A 14,201-nucleotide genomic window follows, 5' to 3' on the forward strand; every position below is an offset into this window, starting at 1 on the left:
CTCAAGCGTAGGGGTTCAAAGGCAGTGCTGAAAACAATCCAAGAAACAAAACCATTTTTCATTCAGACATTTGAAAGTTAGAGGACTTTGACCCTTCTTGTTATATTTAAACAGTCCAAAGAGACTGTAGCAACAGTGGCAGTCATGGCTGGCTGCCATATGCGAACAAAGGCTGTCTGGATTTCCCTGCAGTTTCCCCAGCTCTGCACTGGAAATTTGACTAACCCTCCCTACCATCTGATTCTCCTACCAGCAAACCATGCAGACAAAAACCAGAAAAACAGCAAAAAACATCAGCTGCTCAGAACTTTTTCCCACATCTCACCACATTACAAGGGGAAACATTATCCTAGTCTCAATGTGAGCAAGTAATGGGACACAGCAAGGCACGACAGAAAGAAGCAGCATCGTGGCAAGTTCAAAATAAATTTTCCCAGTGAGGTAAGTGCTTACTGGCCCCACCTCAGCTTTCTGTAGGGATGAAGGGGAAGAGAGAGAGAGAGCCTTTTACTTTCACAGGAGGTTTAGTGTGGGAACACAGCTATTAAGCAATTGCTTATGCTCCCTGTGTTCAGCAAGGAGTGTCTGAGCAGGGCGTCACGTGGTGTCTTTGGGAGGTGCAGCCTGTTCCCCATCTTTCATCGCTGGAAGCATGCCCAGAGTCTGTCCAACATCACTCCTCAAGCCATGGCAGGTATGACAATCAGCCTCCTCTCCCACAGCATGTGAAGAGCAATGATGTGGGCTGTGGCTGTCCAGGCACAATGCTTATACACATTACTGCTCAAGGAGTGCATCTCCACTTCCCCTTCCTCCTCTAAAACGTGCCACACAGAAAGACTGGACTGTAACTAGCACTCACTTAAAAATACTGCAACTCTACAGAGTTCTACCCTCCCCATTTGGTTTGCATAGGAGCCACCTGACAAATGCCATACGCAGATAATAATGACAGAATCACAAAGCAACAACCTAATAAAGAGAGATAAAAAGAATGCAATTTCAATTTACAAGGAGTCTGCACGTGTGACTTCAGCCACCTTGTTCCATCCTCCCTACCTGTCTCTCAGAAAGGGCTGTCCAACCACAAACTCACAACTCTCACTTCAACACACAACTTTCACCTCAGCAGCACAAAAAACAGTGTGTGTTTTCCACTCCAGGTCACATCAGCAACAGCTGTGAATTGGCAAATTTGTTCTCAGACTGCAACAAACAGTAGCTTCAGCACTTCTGTGTGGATTTTAGCACTGACTTCTGAGAGCCTAGTCCTGTGGCAATCAGCCCTACCTCTCTGAGATAAAGACAGACTAGAGGGGGAGAGCAACTGTAAAACACTGGACAATGGTTAAATCTGTGAAGATGGTCCTGTCTGTGTAAAAGGTTAAAATAAATATGAATCAAAGGAAATCTGTGCAAGGAAGGAAGGAGGGAAATACTGAGCGTAATAATCTCTAACACAAAAATGTCAATGTTTTTGTAATGTTAACACCAGTGTTTCATTTAGCTTTCAAATCTAACTTCTACATCTTTTCCTCTGCAAAAGACCCCAATCCATGTTTGGATTTCAATGGGAATTCACTATATGTATAATACTGGGAGGGTAAAAAAAGGAACTTGAAATAACATGCGAGCATTCACGTGTACCTTTACTTTTCTACTGGCACCCAAAACATTACTACATATGAGGCAACATTCATAAACAACACCAAATTTTAGCATTGTCCCTGGGTTTTGCACAGATTTACCTTCTGCTGCCTCATCCAGTTTAAGCATTCACTTGTGACACGTTTTGTGTACTCATCCCAGCCCGAGCCACTCTGAGAAGAGAAGCAGCCACCACCTTTGGAGCTGGCCCTCCTGGCACGGGGAACGCTGATGGCTTTGTACAGGGCACGCATCTGCTCCTGGAGCTGAAGCAGCCTGAAAGGGAAGGAAACACTTCGTGTCTGAGAGCAAAACACCCAGAAAACACACAAACAATGCAATTTGTCTCTCCTACTGGACCACCAACTATTCAAAACAAAGTGTTGAAAGCAAAGACTGTGGAAAAAATATACAGATTAAGATTTCATGGAGACAACTAAGGGGTCAATTTCTATCAGAAATATATTCCTGCAAGACCCTTCTCCATGTTAGTGTGACCAAAGAGATTTAGTTCCACCTTACTGATTTCTATTACGTCCTGCAACACCAAGGAAGGTGAACACTTGAGGTACCACAAACTTTCATCAGTCACATTCCCCACCCCAACCCTTCCCTGGCAATACCTTTTCTGATACATGTCACAGGGCTGGCCCATCTGCCTCATCTCTCTGATCAGTCCATCCAGGATGTCCATTTGGTCATTTGCCTGCGCAAAACAGTCTTCCAGATCCCTGTTCCCTCTAAGTGGGACACCATCCCCATATTTCAATTCCTAATGAAAAAAAACAGATGGGAGATTAATTTAAATATTCATTATCTAAGCTTCCTTTAGTTGTCTTAAAAAAGGTGTTGTGAGGACTGGTGGGTTTTTTAGGAAGCATGATAAGTTTCAACTGCCAGGTCTCTGACTGCCAGTTTTAACTGGCAGAAGGTTGATGATCCACAGTCACTAGAAAGTGCTTATTAAAATAAAATATGGAAGAAAATTATTAAAATGTAGCCATCAAACAAAACTTTCCATAAAGAGCAACACATCTTGATGTTTATTTCAGTGGAGCCAAGGCTTCACATGGTGTGCTAACTTCTTAAGACATTGTGCTTCTGTGTTCAGAAGATGAGAAGGAAACACTGTCCTAGTAGGAGATAGTAGATATTGCTCCTGATTTTCCACAAGGTTCCCTGAGGTTCTAAGACCTCCTCCTCCTGCAAAAACACAAGCAGGACTATCTGCCTGGGTCCAGCTCCATGCCCCATCACATTTGCATCCCATCTTATCACCCAAAGTCTAGGCAAATTCTCCATGCACCCTCTCAGTTGGATCAGCATGGCCATGGTGCTTCAACCAGGAAGACGTGGCTCGTTGACCTCACTGCACACTGACACAGCCATGCTGAGCAAAACACAATGCAGCTGCGACCTGATTTTCCAAATAAAATATTATGGACCTCATTGCTCTGTCCCTTAGAAAGAAAAGAAAGAAACAAAGCAGGCAATGCATGTTGTGGCACCAAGCTGGAAGTAAACATCTCTTTCTTTCAAGTTCACTGGAATAATATTAACCCTGAACAAAAGGCAGTATTTACTCTGGCATTGATTTTTGTATAAACATGCTCACACGTCCTGTATCTGTGAAAAGGAAATGAACTCTTAACCACAGAGTTCATTTCTGAAAGAATTTTCTGTCCACAGAGGGTCCAAAAGTGTGCATTAAATCATATCTACTGCCAGGACTGTTGAAGTGTTTCACATCTCAGTGGCCTCAGCAGCAGGATGCACTCACCACCCTGCACCTCCTCTGCTTCAGCAGGAACAGAGGACACCCCATGTTTGCCAGGAATGAATTTACCATCAGTGAGTAACCCACCCCCAGGCACTTGGGGTTTGTACCAGAGTAGCATCCTGCAGAGATTATGTGTATGCATTTGAGCTGAAACAGCCAGGAAAACCTTAGTCTTGTTTCATTTACTTCTTTGGGAATTAACTGGAAGAATAAAATAAAGGTAATGAAGGTATTTCCTAAGGTGGCTCAGGTTCCTTATGGCCCTGAAAACGATGACAATATTCTAGAGAACACACTAAGAGAATATAAGTAGTCATTAGTAACAGATGTGAACACTGACAGTGGTCCTGATCTAAAACTGAAAAATAAGATGCAGTAGAACCTGTTTGAGGGTGGGTTTGTTTAACCAAACAATTTTTAAACATTTTTTTTTTAATCAAGAAGACCCCTTTCATTAACCAGATGCATTTCAATTGGTTTTACTGAACAGTGTACAGAGGGAAGAAAGAGACCTAAGAAGGAGGTATGTCATCCCACTCCCAGTTGCCTCACACAAACAGCTGACAGGGGAGAAAGGAGATGAAGAAGCAGAGCCTGTGAGTCCAGATAACAACACAGAATATGTATGTAATATTCATAACCAGTTTGGATAAGGAGAACAAGAAGCACTCACGGGCTGTACTATGAGCTCAGCTCGCGTCAGGCAATCCGAACAGTTTTGCAAAAGCTCCTGGATGGTGTTCTGGCGTCTGGACATGGTACAGGTCCCATTCTGGCTGTTGTGGGGGAGAAAAAGATGATGAAGTAAATACAGAGCAATTGCAGGTTTTAAAGAAATACAAGAAACACAAATTCAGAACACTTAAGAGAAGTTACACGGAATAATCCACCTCATATAGGTTCACAGACACACACATGCTTCAACTGCACTGGGAAATTTTAATGACAATTCCACGATGGCAGAGCCACTCTATAGTCCTGCAACAGCAGGCATGCACTGACTTTGCCACAGGACAGAGTAGAACGTGGAAACTGACATGCCATAAAGGAGAAAGTTTTTTCTTCCAGCAGAGGTATTTGCTGCTTTGATAGACAAAACTTTGGCAGCTTTACAGTGAGAATGAATTATTCACAATCTTTGTTAAAGTCAATACATTAGAGCATAGCCTTTGTGTGATGTAATTGTTCATGTTATCACACCAGCCATCAAATGTCAGGGCACACAAGGAAAGCAGGATCCTCAGCTAGGCAAGCACAGGAGCACACAAGTCCACACAAGTGTAAGAAGGGCCCTTTTATCAGCAGAAATGCACAAAGCTAGTGCAGTCTCTAAGGAATGAATTGCAAGACACACAAGCTACTACAAAAATAGATGTAGAGCCTGGAGTCAGAGGACATGCTTTCTTACAAATACATAAAGTGTGAATTTGCAGTCTCCAAGTAAAAAACACTAGTGGGGGAAAAAACCAAGCCAGGTAACAGGGTCTTTATTGCTGTCTTGCACATAACCTACTGCATCCATACTGCCAGAATGTGGCTTTTCCAGCATTTAGGATTCAGCCATCAAAGTGAGCCACTGTAGTTGTAAGGGGGTGAGGTGCTTCAAGTGAGGAATCATTCCTTGGTGATGGGATCAGACCTCCCAAGCAAGTCCAGGCAGCTCCTAAACCCAAACACTTGCCAGTGAAACTAAAACAAACCTAACTAACAGACAGTAAGAGCTAAGGTGTTCCCAAGCTTTGCCTAGTTTTCTAACTCCTGTCCTCACTGTAGGTAACCCTTTCCATTACAAATCACTGAAGAGACAAACACTCCTTACAGCACTAATGCCAACAAGAGCACCAGTGTGAACCTGTCCAAATCAGAGCCAGCAAGCAATCTGGATTCAATGGAAATCTTCCCACTGACTTGAACAGACTCTGACAATTCTTCATAAAAGGAATTGTGACAATGAAATAGCACAACCGTCCTTGGCAAAATCACTGGAGTGGTGAGAAACATTTAATATTTTTAAGAGCTCTTCTGCAGCATGTGCTTTAGATACACCAGCAGCATTGCCATTCTCCTATCAGCTCATCTGGAAGAAACAGAAAAGGCTGGAGCAACTTTTCAGCAGCTTCCCCCATACCAGAGAACAGACCCTCAGAGGTGCAGAGACAAAACTGCAGAGTCACTGGGTGACGTAAAACAAGCTGAACACATGCAGCCCCCAGTTGGTGCTGTGACCCCTTGGCTGCACAAATGCTACGCCCTACTGTGCTATGCACCCCTGTGTGTCTTGGAAGCTGCTTAAAGAAAACAATTATGGAAAATAACATACGGGTCTGATTTTGTGCCAGGCTTTGTGTCAGCTTCCTTTTCTAAATCATTCCTTCTCCTTAGGCATCACTGCTGTGTTTAGATATAGAAATATCTGCATCTGAAATTTACATTTAATTACACCCACAATTATTCTCATGAATGAAACATAATAGAGAGAGGAACATTCCAAGCAATTTTCTCTTTTTAGAACACTGGAAGAGCTTTTTTCTTGAATCACTTTTTCCATCATGTTCTGGCAGCTACAAATGCTGGATATCCATTAAAGCCAAATAAAGTATAGAAGGTGACCAGATTTATACTGTAACCAGTCAGTTTATCTCCACTGGCTTCAGGATAACTTCACTGAACTCAAAGACATTACTCCACCATGACAAGAGGTCTAAACAATAGCTATTATAGTTAACATGGTAAGAAATTGTGAAGAAAAGCTATTTTCAAATAAATCAAATTATTAAATTAAAATACAAAGAAGTAGAAATACATTTTGTGTTCATTCTAATGATGTTTGAATGCCACATCCGTAATTATTGCCCAAATAATTAAAAAAATTGAAAACCTGAAGATAGCTAAATATAAATGCACAAAACTGTTACAAAGGCAGGAGCAGAAGCCTTGAAATGAGAGACTTAAGTACACCCTATCTAGGTCTTCAAATAGAGTAACAACAAGTTACTTGTTTACAGTTCATAGGGACCTTCACAAGAAGAAAGCAGTACATATTTAAGGCTCTCCAATCCAGCAGATAAAGATATAACCAAAATAATGGCAGAAGCTGGAGCCATACAAATTGAAAACAGAAAAGAGCACACTATTTTATTAATGCTTTCTTGTTGTTAAAAATCTAACCAGTTTTGCCAGTGAAAAAACAGAGGTAAATCCCATGATAACAATAAAAAGGTCATGGCCTGTTAGAGGCACTTGCTTTTAAATCTGTCAGAAGACCAGAGCTACATGGGGTAATCAGAAGCATAGAAGCTGATGTTTGATGCCATAGCTCCACCAAACCAACAGAAATCAAGAATTTCAAATCTGAAGGGGATTTAGCTGTACAAACATGCCCAAGGGCATAAATCAATCTCTGAACTTTAAAAATAAAAATACTTGGTGAGACAACACCTTAACAGACATATACTGATGTTGATACATCAGATGGCACTAGCACAGTCTCACAGGGACACATCTTCAATACTTTTCACCCTTGTGACTGGAAGGTACTCCATTAGCAGTTTCAAAGTCCTTCAGTGTAATCTACCTCTTAATGAAACCAACAGGCCTTTAATGGGGATGAACAGATCAAAGAAGAAGCTCCAGTTCAGAGTAATAATACAACCAACCTTGAGGCAGTAGGAAACAGACAGCCAAAGTAAAACCATACCCAACACAGAAAATACTGGACCAAAGAAACTGAGGCAAGCCCAGAACATGCTGGACAGGCAAGAACAAAGCTGGATTTTTTAAGTAAAAACATGTAACCTACATGTTACATAAAAATATATTTATGTCCCTTAGAAAAATGTAGGATACCAACAATCCTCAGAAAACACAGATTAAGTGGGTTACATTACATAGTATTTTGTCAATGTCTCTCTTGTTTTGTCTGATTTTGTTTACATAAAACTGAATGAGTTTAGAGTAATGTTTGGCCATTTTAACACCTACTGCTGCTATGACAATTTGATTTAACTCTGGCATCATCTAAACCTCGCACCTATGAATAGGATCCTGTTGTATACAACACTGTGGGCACACCATGCAGTGAAAATATGGGCAGATTTTTCGTTCGTTTTACTGCACCCCTGCCAATGCAGCATATGTTATCAACCATTCCAGCAGAACTGGCAAGAACTGGAAGCTGGTCTTTTAGAAGGACTCATAACAAAAGAGTGCAGGGTCTATCACTAACAAATATATACATTTGCAATAGCCTGACTATTTGCTGTGCTGCTTTGGTTTTGTAAACCCTGCAGAACAGTGCTGAGGGAAACAGACTGGACTGCTTCTGACCTTAGCTACGTATTTGTCCCTACAACTCATTTTAGACCATGGCACTTATTTGGAAGGCAACTCATGAATTTCAAAAAGGTCCTATTAAGCAGAGTTCTTCATTAAAATAATTTTAATAGTCATTAACTATTAAAGGAACAAAGGAAAAGAAAAGGGGATAGTGCCTTTGTTTTAAAATTATGAAAACACTTCAAAACACAGATGAATTGCTTTTACTTGGGATGTTGAAATGGCCTGTTGCTCTCCACTGTCAGGAGAGCCCTAGGAAAGGCATAGCATCTCCCTGTCATCATTCTGTACAGGATCCACCCTTTTCAGTGCATGTCAAGGCAGAACACATTGCTCCCTTGCTGTTCTATCCTCCTGCTCTCCCTGAGAAATTAGAGGACAGCCCAACCCCTGCTGCCACTGGATTTGGGCAGGATAGCAGTTCAGGCAACACCTCCTTGCTGGAATATATCCCAACTGAGCTAAATCCACCCATTACTGTTGAATCCCCAGTGTCTGAACTAGGAATTGTGTTTAACTGATGAGCAGTACCCATGATCCTTACAAGACCCCCAGCTCTACTGAAACAAGAAAGAACTACTCCTGCTTTTCCTTTAAAAGGGACTGAGAAACGTGTTCAAGGCCATATGATGAGTTATGAGCACAGAGACAGACGTGTTAGCAGTGCCCATCTCCCCAGAACACAGCAGGGCTGGGTACTGCTAACACCAATTTATTCAAGCAGTCAAAAAATTATCCTAAAGGATGTGTTTTGAATACCCCAAATACCTTCTCTAAACACTCAGATTGCACCCTCACAGCCCTCTGTGGGAGCTGATATTGCTGCAGAACCGAAGGGGCAAGGAAGCCAGCTACCTTCTGCTTTCTCACTTGCCTCCTGCTGCTGCAAGACCTGCACACCCCAGCACAAACACCTCCACCGTGGGGGCTGCTCCAGTGTCAGCCTTTGCTACTGCACATCCAGAGGCTGCTGGCTATCCAGAGTGTGATCAGTGCCCAGAGAGGCATGGCAAAGGAGACACAGAAACACATCCAGCAATTCTGAGGAGCCTTCCCACAGCTTCACAACTTGCTAAGCTTTGGGAGGTTGTACAAAGAGACTACTCTTGTCCCGAAGATACTATTTAAAATTAATTAGAATACTCTTTGTTAAATTTTCCAAGCCCTCCACAAAACTTCCAGCCTTTCAAAAATTCAAAGCTTTTTATTTTTTTTTTATTCATCCAAAAAATGGAGGAAGCCTTAAGAGAAAGTCTTCTAGCACATCCAGAATACTGAACGATTCCCATAATTTAAGAAGAGCAAAAAAATAGCGCTTCTTTTTCTTCACACTTCCCATCCCCCTCCACACAAACCTGTTTGAACAAGCAAAAGATTCATAAAGGGATTACCTGGTATGCCCAGGGTAGGCAAGTCAGAAGAAAAACCTGACCTGGAATCTGCATTCCCAGCACAGAGCCTGCACATACCACCGCCCATCCGCCACCACCTGCCAGCTGGGTGTGTGTATGCTGGAAAATGCAACGGCATAAAGGTGGTGAATCACGACATCCATAAGAAAATAACCAGGAGTTGAAATGCCACAGTCCAGCTTTCCCCCTCCTGCCTCAAAGGAGGTGAATACAAACTGTCAAATCATCAAGAGTTCTCCCCATATGTCTCTGCTCTAACTAGAACCAGTTTTGGCACACCACAGCCTCACCAAACTAGTCTCATCTGCCAAGTATGCACATAGACTAGGTCTTCCATGATGACTGGAAACCTCAAAAGACCTCTGCATCTGGCACAATCAGGCTCTAAATACCATTTAAAATGTGCAAAAATCTAGTAGTCACTAGTGAATTATTGAATTGTTAGGACCCCCGAGGCTTAGTGTCTTCACAGCATGCAGGGTTTCACAAGGGATCGTGCCACACCTGTTCACAGAAAGTCCTCTTGCTTTTTCCCAGCGGTATGAATCACCAGGAGCGACAGAACGGTTCCCAAGGGCCGTACCTGCCCAATGGAGCAGGCTGCTCACACGCTGCCTCTCCCACCTCCGCCTCTGGGAGAGGGAGGTGCCAAACGCCGGCTCCAGCCCGGACCATGGAAATACACCTCTGCTGCAGAGCAGCCGCTCCAAAGGCAGCAAAGCCCCTTCTCCTGACAAGAGGCTCTCACACCTGCACGTCCCTACGGAACAGAGACCTGGAAAGGCTCAGCCTGAGTCTCTTCTCACGGCGTGGCAGCATTTCCCTGCCAGCCAGAGCGCGGCGCAGGCTCCGCCGGCAGGGCAGGTATTCCACAGCAATATTCAGACACATTCCTCCCTCCCTCCCTCCCTCCCTCCCGCGCCGTATGAGCAGCTCGGAGGGGAAGTTACCACGCCAGATCTACCACTACTCAGCTTAGCCAGGACTCTACGGATCCTTGCGAGACTTATGGGAAAGGCAAAAGTGTGGCTATGAGTCGGTTTTCTCCACGTTTACTTTGTTCCTTGGTTCCTCAAAGTAACGCCAGGGTAGGGCAGGTAATTGTCTGACTCCTTTTCTAAGCACAGAAGTTACATTAATCCTTAAGTAGAACTGTGTAAATTAATTTATTTTCATGTCACTCGGTGACCGTGAATCCTAGGCTATTTTCTCCCCTAATCCCAGCAATGACAAAGAAAACTGCACAACTTTGCATTTTTTTCTTTTCTCTCATGGTTTATCAGATTTTCTATCTCCATAGCAAAGACATTGATAAATATTTGACTGATGAATTGGCAGTTTAGCAGCGTGAGTCACTGTCAAGCTGAGTATCTGTACTCCGGGCCAAGCTCATCCTGAGTTCCCAAGCCAGAAGAAACAGGGAATGTTGTAAAAGCACCTTGCTGAGCCCTAAGGCTAGGGAGCGTCCCATATTGCTCTGTGAGTAATGTAATGCTCAGCACAGACTTGTTTGGCAGAATACGCCCCAAAACTTACAAGACTAGACCCTAACTTGAATCCTGCCGCATTTAAAAATTAGGGTAGAGTGATCTTCCCCATGGAAAAAAGCAGCCTTCATTTTCTGAGTTCAGTAGATGCCACTAAACTTTGACACTGAATATGTCAGGCTAAATGTAGTTAATAAAACCAGTTCCATAGATGATGGCCCTGGTCCCAATAGCACAATATGCAGAGCATTTAGTGGATTTTCTGCACATAAACATGTACAAAATCTGGCAAAACTGCTTTTTTCATTAACTGACAATAAACCACTTGTTTTGAGACACATTTTAACGTGTATCAGCACTGCTTAAAAATAAACCTATGCAACTCAGTAAGGTGGCAAACACACATACTCTGTTGCAAAAAATATTTAAAGTATTTGGGATGGTCAGATTTTTGCACATAAAACAATACATAAATGCTTTTTTTTTTTGTCATCTCAATAATAACTGGTTTTAGTTCCACTCAGAAATCTCACAATAAAGCGAACAGGAACTTTCATTGCAACCCCCTTGCCAGACATACCTTCCCAGAAAGGAGATATGAATATATGAATATTATGTTATAAAAAGCAAATGAAAGAATGCTGATACAAGGCTGTTAACCTCTCAATCAGGACTGTCCTTTCCACCCTTGCTACACTACCACTGAATGCTACAGAAAGAAGAGCCTAACTACAGACTGGCTTAAAATATGTAACTGTAGCCAAAGAATGCTAAATTAAAGGAAAGCACTTCTCCTCTAGTGAAAGTTGGGAGTGATATGGAAATCAGCCTGCTGAATCCAAATAGAGTTGCACCAGTGAAAAGTGAGGGAAAAGAGAACTCCTGGGATGTAACATGCACTGCCATTCATTTTTCATGGCTGTCTCTTGTTAATAGGTAAAGGTAAGTAAAGGTAAATCTTGTAAAGGTATTTGCAATGAAGCATGACCAGCAAAACAAATCCTCACACAGGCAATGCAGCAATGGCATTTTGGAGTCCTAGTGTGTGCACTCACCAATGCTACAGTACTGAATTGTTCTTATTCTATAGCAATAAATAGATATTATCATACTACTGTATTGGTAAGTGGATGCGTTCTAGCTGCAACTCGTTGTAACTAACTTACCTATGCACACAACAAACCGAAAGTCAAACAAAGAACTCAAACTAAGAACTGGGCAAAGTAATAAACAAAAAATCCATTGAATGCAAGTATTTCATTCATTCCATAGTCCTCTAGCAACTGGTTTGACTTACGTAGCTGAACACTCTGTGCTCTCTAGAATAACCCTAATTCTCTATGGCCACTTATAGATCTGCTTGATTTTAAAAAACCTGCCTTTTCTCATCTGCATGTTTAATTCCCACCCTTCTGCAATTTAATTATGTACTATCCAAAAAATTAGGGCTTAAATTCTAATACAACATACATGACAGGGCTTCTGCATCAATTCCTAAGTCACTGGCATCCATAATGAGATCAGCAGACTTAATACAGCCATTCCACACACAGAGACCAGTCATCACCAGCTGTGATGGTGCTGTACCATACATCAGCACTGCTTCCTCCAGTGACTCTAACTGCTGCCTGCTTTTCAGTCCTGTGAACTCCCAGACAAGGGGACAAATGGAGAAGTCTTCATGATAACTGCACTCTGCAGAAAGTCCTGTCAGACTTGATGTGCTCAGATTGCTGCATTCATGAGAAGAGGCATTCCCCAAGCCAGGATTCACAGCTGGCACCCTGCCTACAAGATCTTGACTGTGCTCACAGCACCAGGGCAAGCAGAAGGTTAAAATGGTAAGAGGTGAGGATGTTACTTCTCATGTATCTCTGCCCTCCTGACACCAAATGTTAGGGATGACTCTATAAAAGACCATGACTTAAACTCCCAGGCCTCACACAAGCTAGAAACAAACTCAAAAATTAACAAGAGGACATTTCCCACTACTTAAAATGGTTTTATAGCCCTAGTTATGCAACTAGTTGGGGAAGGCAGAGCCTGGGTGTATGGGGTATAAAGCAATTCACTTCAGTTCAGCTTGTTTTGCGTCACTGAGCAAAGCAGGGGTTTATCAGCACAGAACTGTTGGGTCAATAGAGGCAGCACCGACCCATTTACAGCCCTCAGTGCAAACGGGAGACATCGCTTTTAGTCCTGCTACTCTCTTCGAGGAGAGTCACCACTAAAAGTGTTTTTTTACAAGTAAGTTCTTCGTTTGCATTTAAAAGCCTTTTAGAGAAGTTAAGACGCCTCAGGGAGGAACAGCAAAAGGAAACTTGCAAGCTCGCACATCTAGGGAATCCCACCGTGAGCGGGCTCACGGCAGCTGTCCAAGGCGGCCCCGAGGGAGCGGGGCCGGGGGCCGGCTGGACCCGCACCTACCCGTATCCATCGGAGGCGTAGTCCCCCCCGTAGGTCTTCTGGTAGTAGTAGGTCTTGTGGGAGGTGTGCGTGTGGGTGCCGCCGCCGCCGCCGCCGCCGCCCCCGACATGGGAGCTCATCTCGTAGCGCAGGTCGGTGCCCGACTCTGCCCTGGCCATGCGGCCCAGGGTGTTGATGCGCGGGTGGGACCCGCCGTTGATGCTCATGGCAGCGGGGGAGCCGCCCGGGGCCGCGCGGGGCGAGCGGCAAAGCGACGGGGACACCGAGCCGGAGCCGACGGCAGGAAAAGCATTCACGGCCGGCAGCGCCCGCCGCCGTGCCGCCGCTCCCTCGCAGTGCGCCGGGGGCCGGGGAAGGGCCGGGAGCCGGCGGTGGGGCGGCCCGCAGGTGAGGCAGGGCAGGAGCGCGGAGCGGAGCCGGGCGGGCGGCGAGGGCTGCTGGCGGCGGCGGCGGCAAGAGCAGAGGTCCCGTCCCGTCCCCTCCCCGCCGGCAGAGGAAAGGCGAGGCCACACCTTTCCGCGGTGGTTTTAAGCGGCGCTCCTGGGCGTGGAGCCGCGCCTCGCCTGCGTGCTCCGCGCCTCCTCGGCGGCCGCCCCGGGTTCCTCCGCGGCCCCGGCCCCCGCCCCGCCGCGCTGTCGCTCCCCGGTGGCCGCCCGGGCACGGCACGGCCTCTGTCACCGTCGCACTGGTGTTTGCAGCACCTTTCCCGGTGCGTGTGCTGCCCTCAGGAGTCGCCAGCGGAGGTTGGAGTCCACTGGAAACTCCCTCCCGACCGGTGTCTGCCCTGTGATGCCTGTGTCTGCGGGCAAGCGCTCCGAAGCCGCGGAGCACGGAGCGGCTCGTCCGAGCGCTGGGAGCGCGGCGGGGAGGATGGACCGGGCCACGGTGCCCTCGACGCCAAACACCTCCGCGCCTCTTCGGAAAGAACCCGGCGCCTGAGCAAGGCAGCACTGGGTAAATCGGCACCATTCCGTCGAGGATGGGTCTGTTCCACTGGCAGCTGCCCTCTGCCCTGCGCATCACAGGGTGTTGATACACGTCGGGAAAATGATGTGTGTGTTTCATCAATTCCAAAATACACAGGGTGCCACATTCAGGAGGGCTTTGGGTGCT

General features: G+C 45.0%; 1 protein-coding gene across 3 annotated transcripts in view; it reads right to left on the minus strand.

Annotated features, from left to right (window-relative positions):
- DSP (desmoplakin) overlaps positions 1-13,569 on the minus strand; it is a 39,489-nt gene extending 25,920 nt beyond the window's left edge. For 2 of the 3 annotated variants that reach the window (XM_077180941.1, XM_054640780.2), the window contains exons 1-4: positions 13,089-13,569; positions 4,101-4,203; positions 2,271-2,419; positions 1,749-1,923 (exon numbers count right to left, since the gene is read on the minus strand). In XM_077180941.1, the coding sequence (XP_077037056.1) occupies positions 1,749-1,923; positions 2,271-2,419; positions 4,101-4,203; positions 13,089-13,294 (633 nt within the window). In that variant the 5' untranslated portion in view covers positions 13,295-13,569. The remainder of the gene's footprint in view (positions 1-1,748; positions 1,924-2,270; positions 2,420-4,100; positions 4,204-13,088) is intronic. The other variant, XM_077180933.1, reaches the window with a different exon arrangement.
- Positions 13,570-14,201: the final 632 nt, after the last annotated feature.

Source organism: Agelaius phoeniceus, chromosome 1 (genome assembly GCF_051311805.1).
Source record: "Agelaius phoeniceus isolate bAgePho1 chromosome 1, bAgePho1.hap1, whole genome shotgun sequence".
In the NCBI taxonomy this organism is placed as follows: Eukaryota; Metazoa; Chordata; class Aves; order Passeriformes; family Icteridae; genus Agelaius; species Agelaius phoeniceus.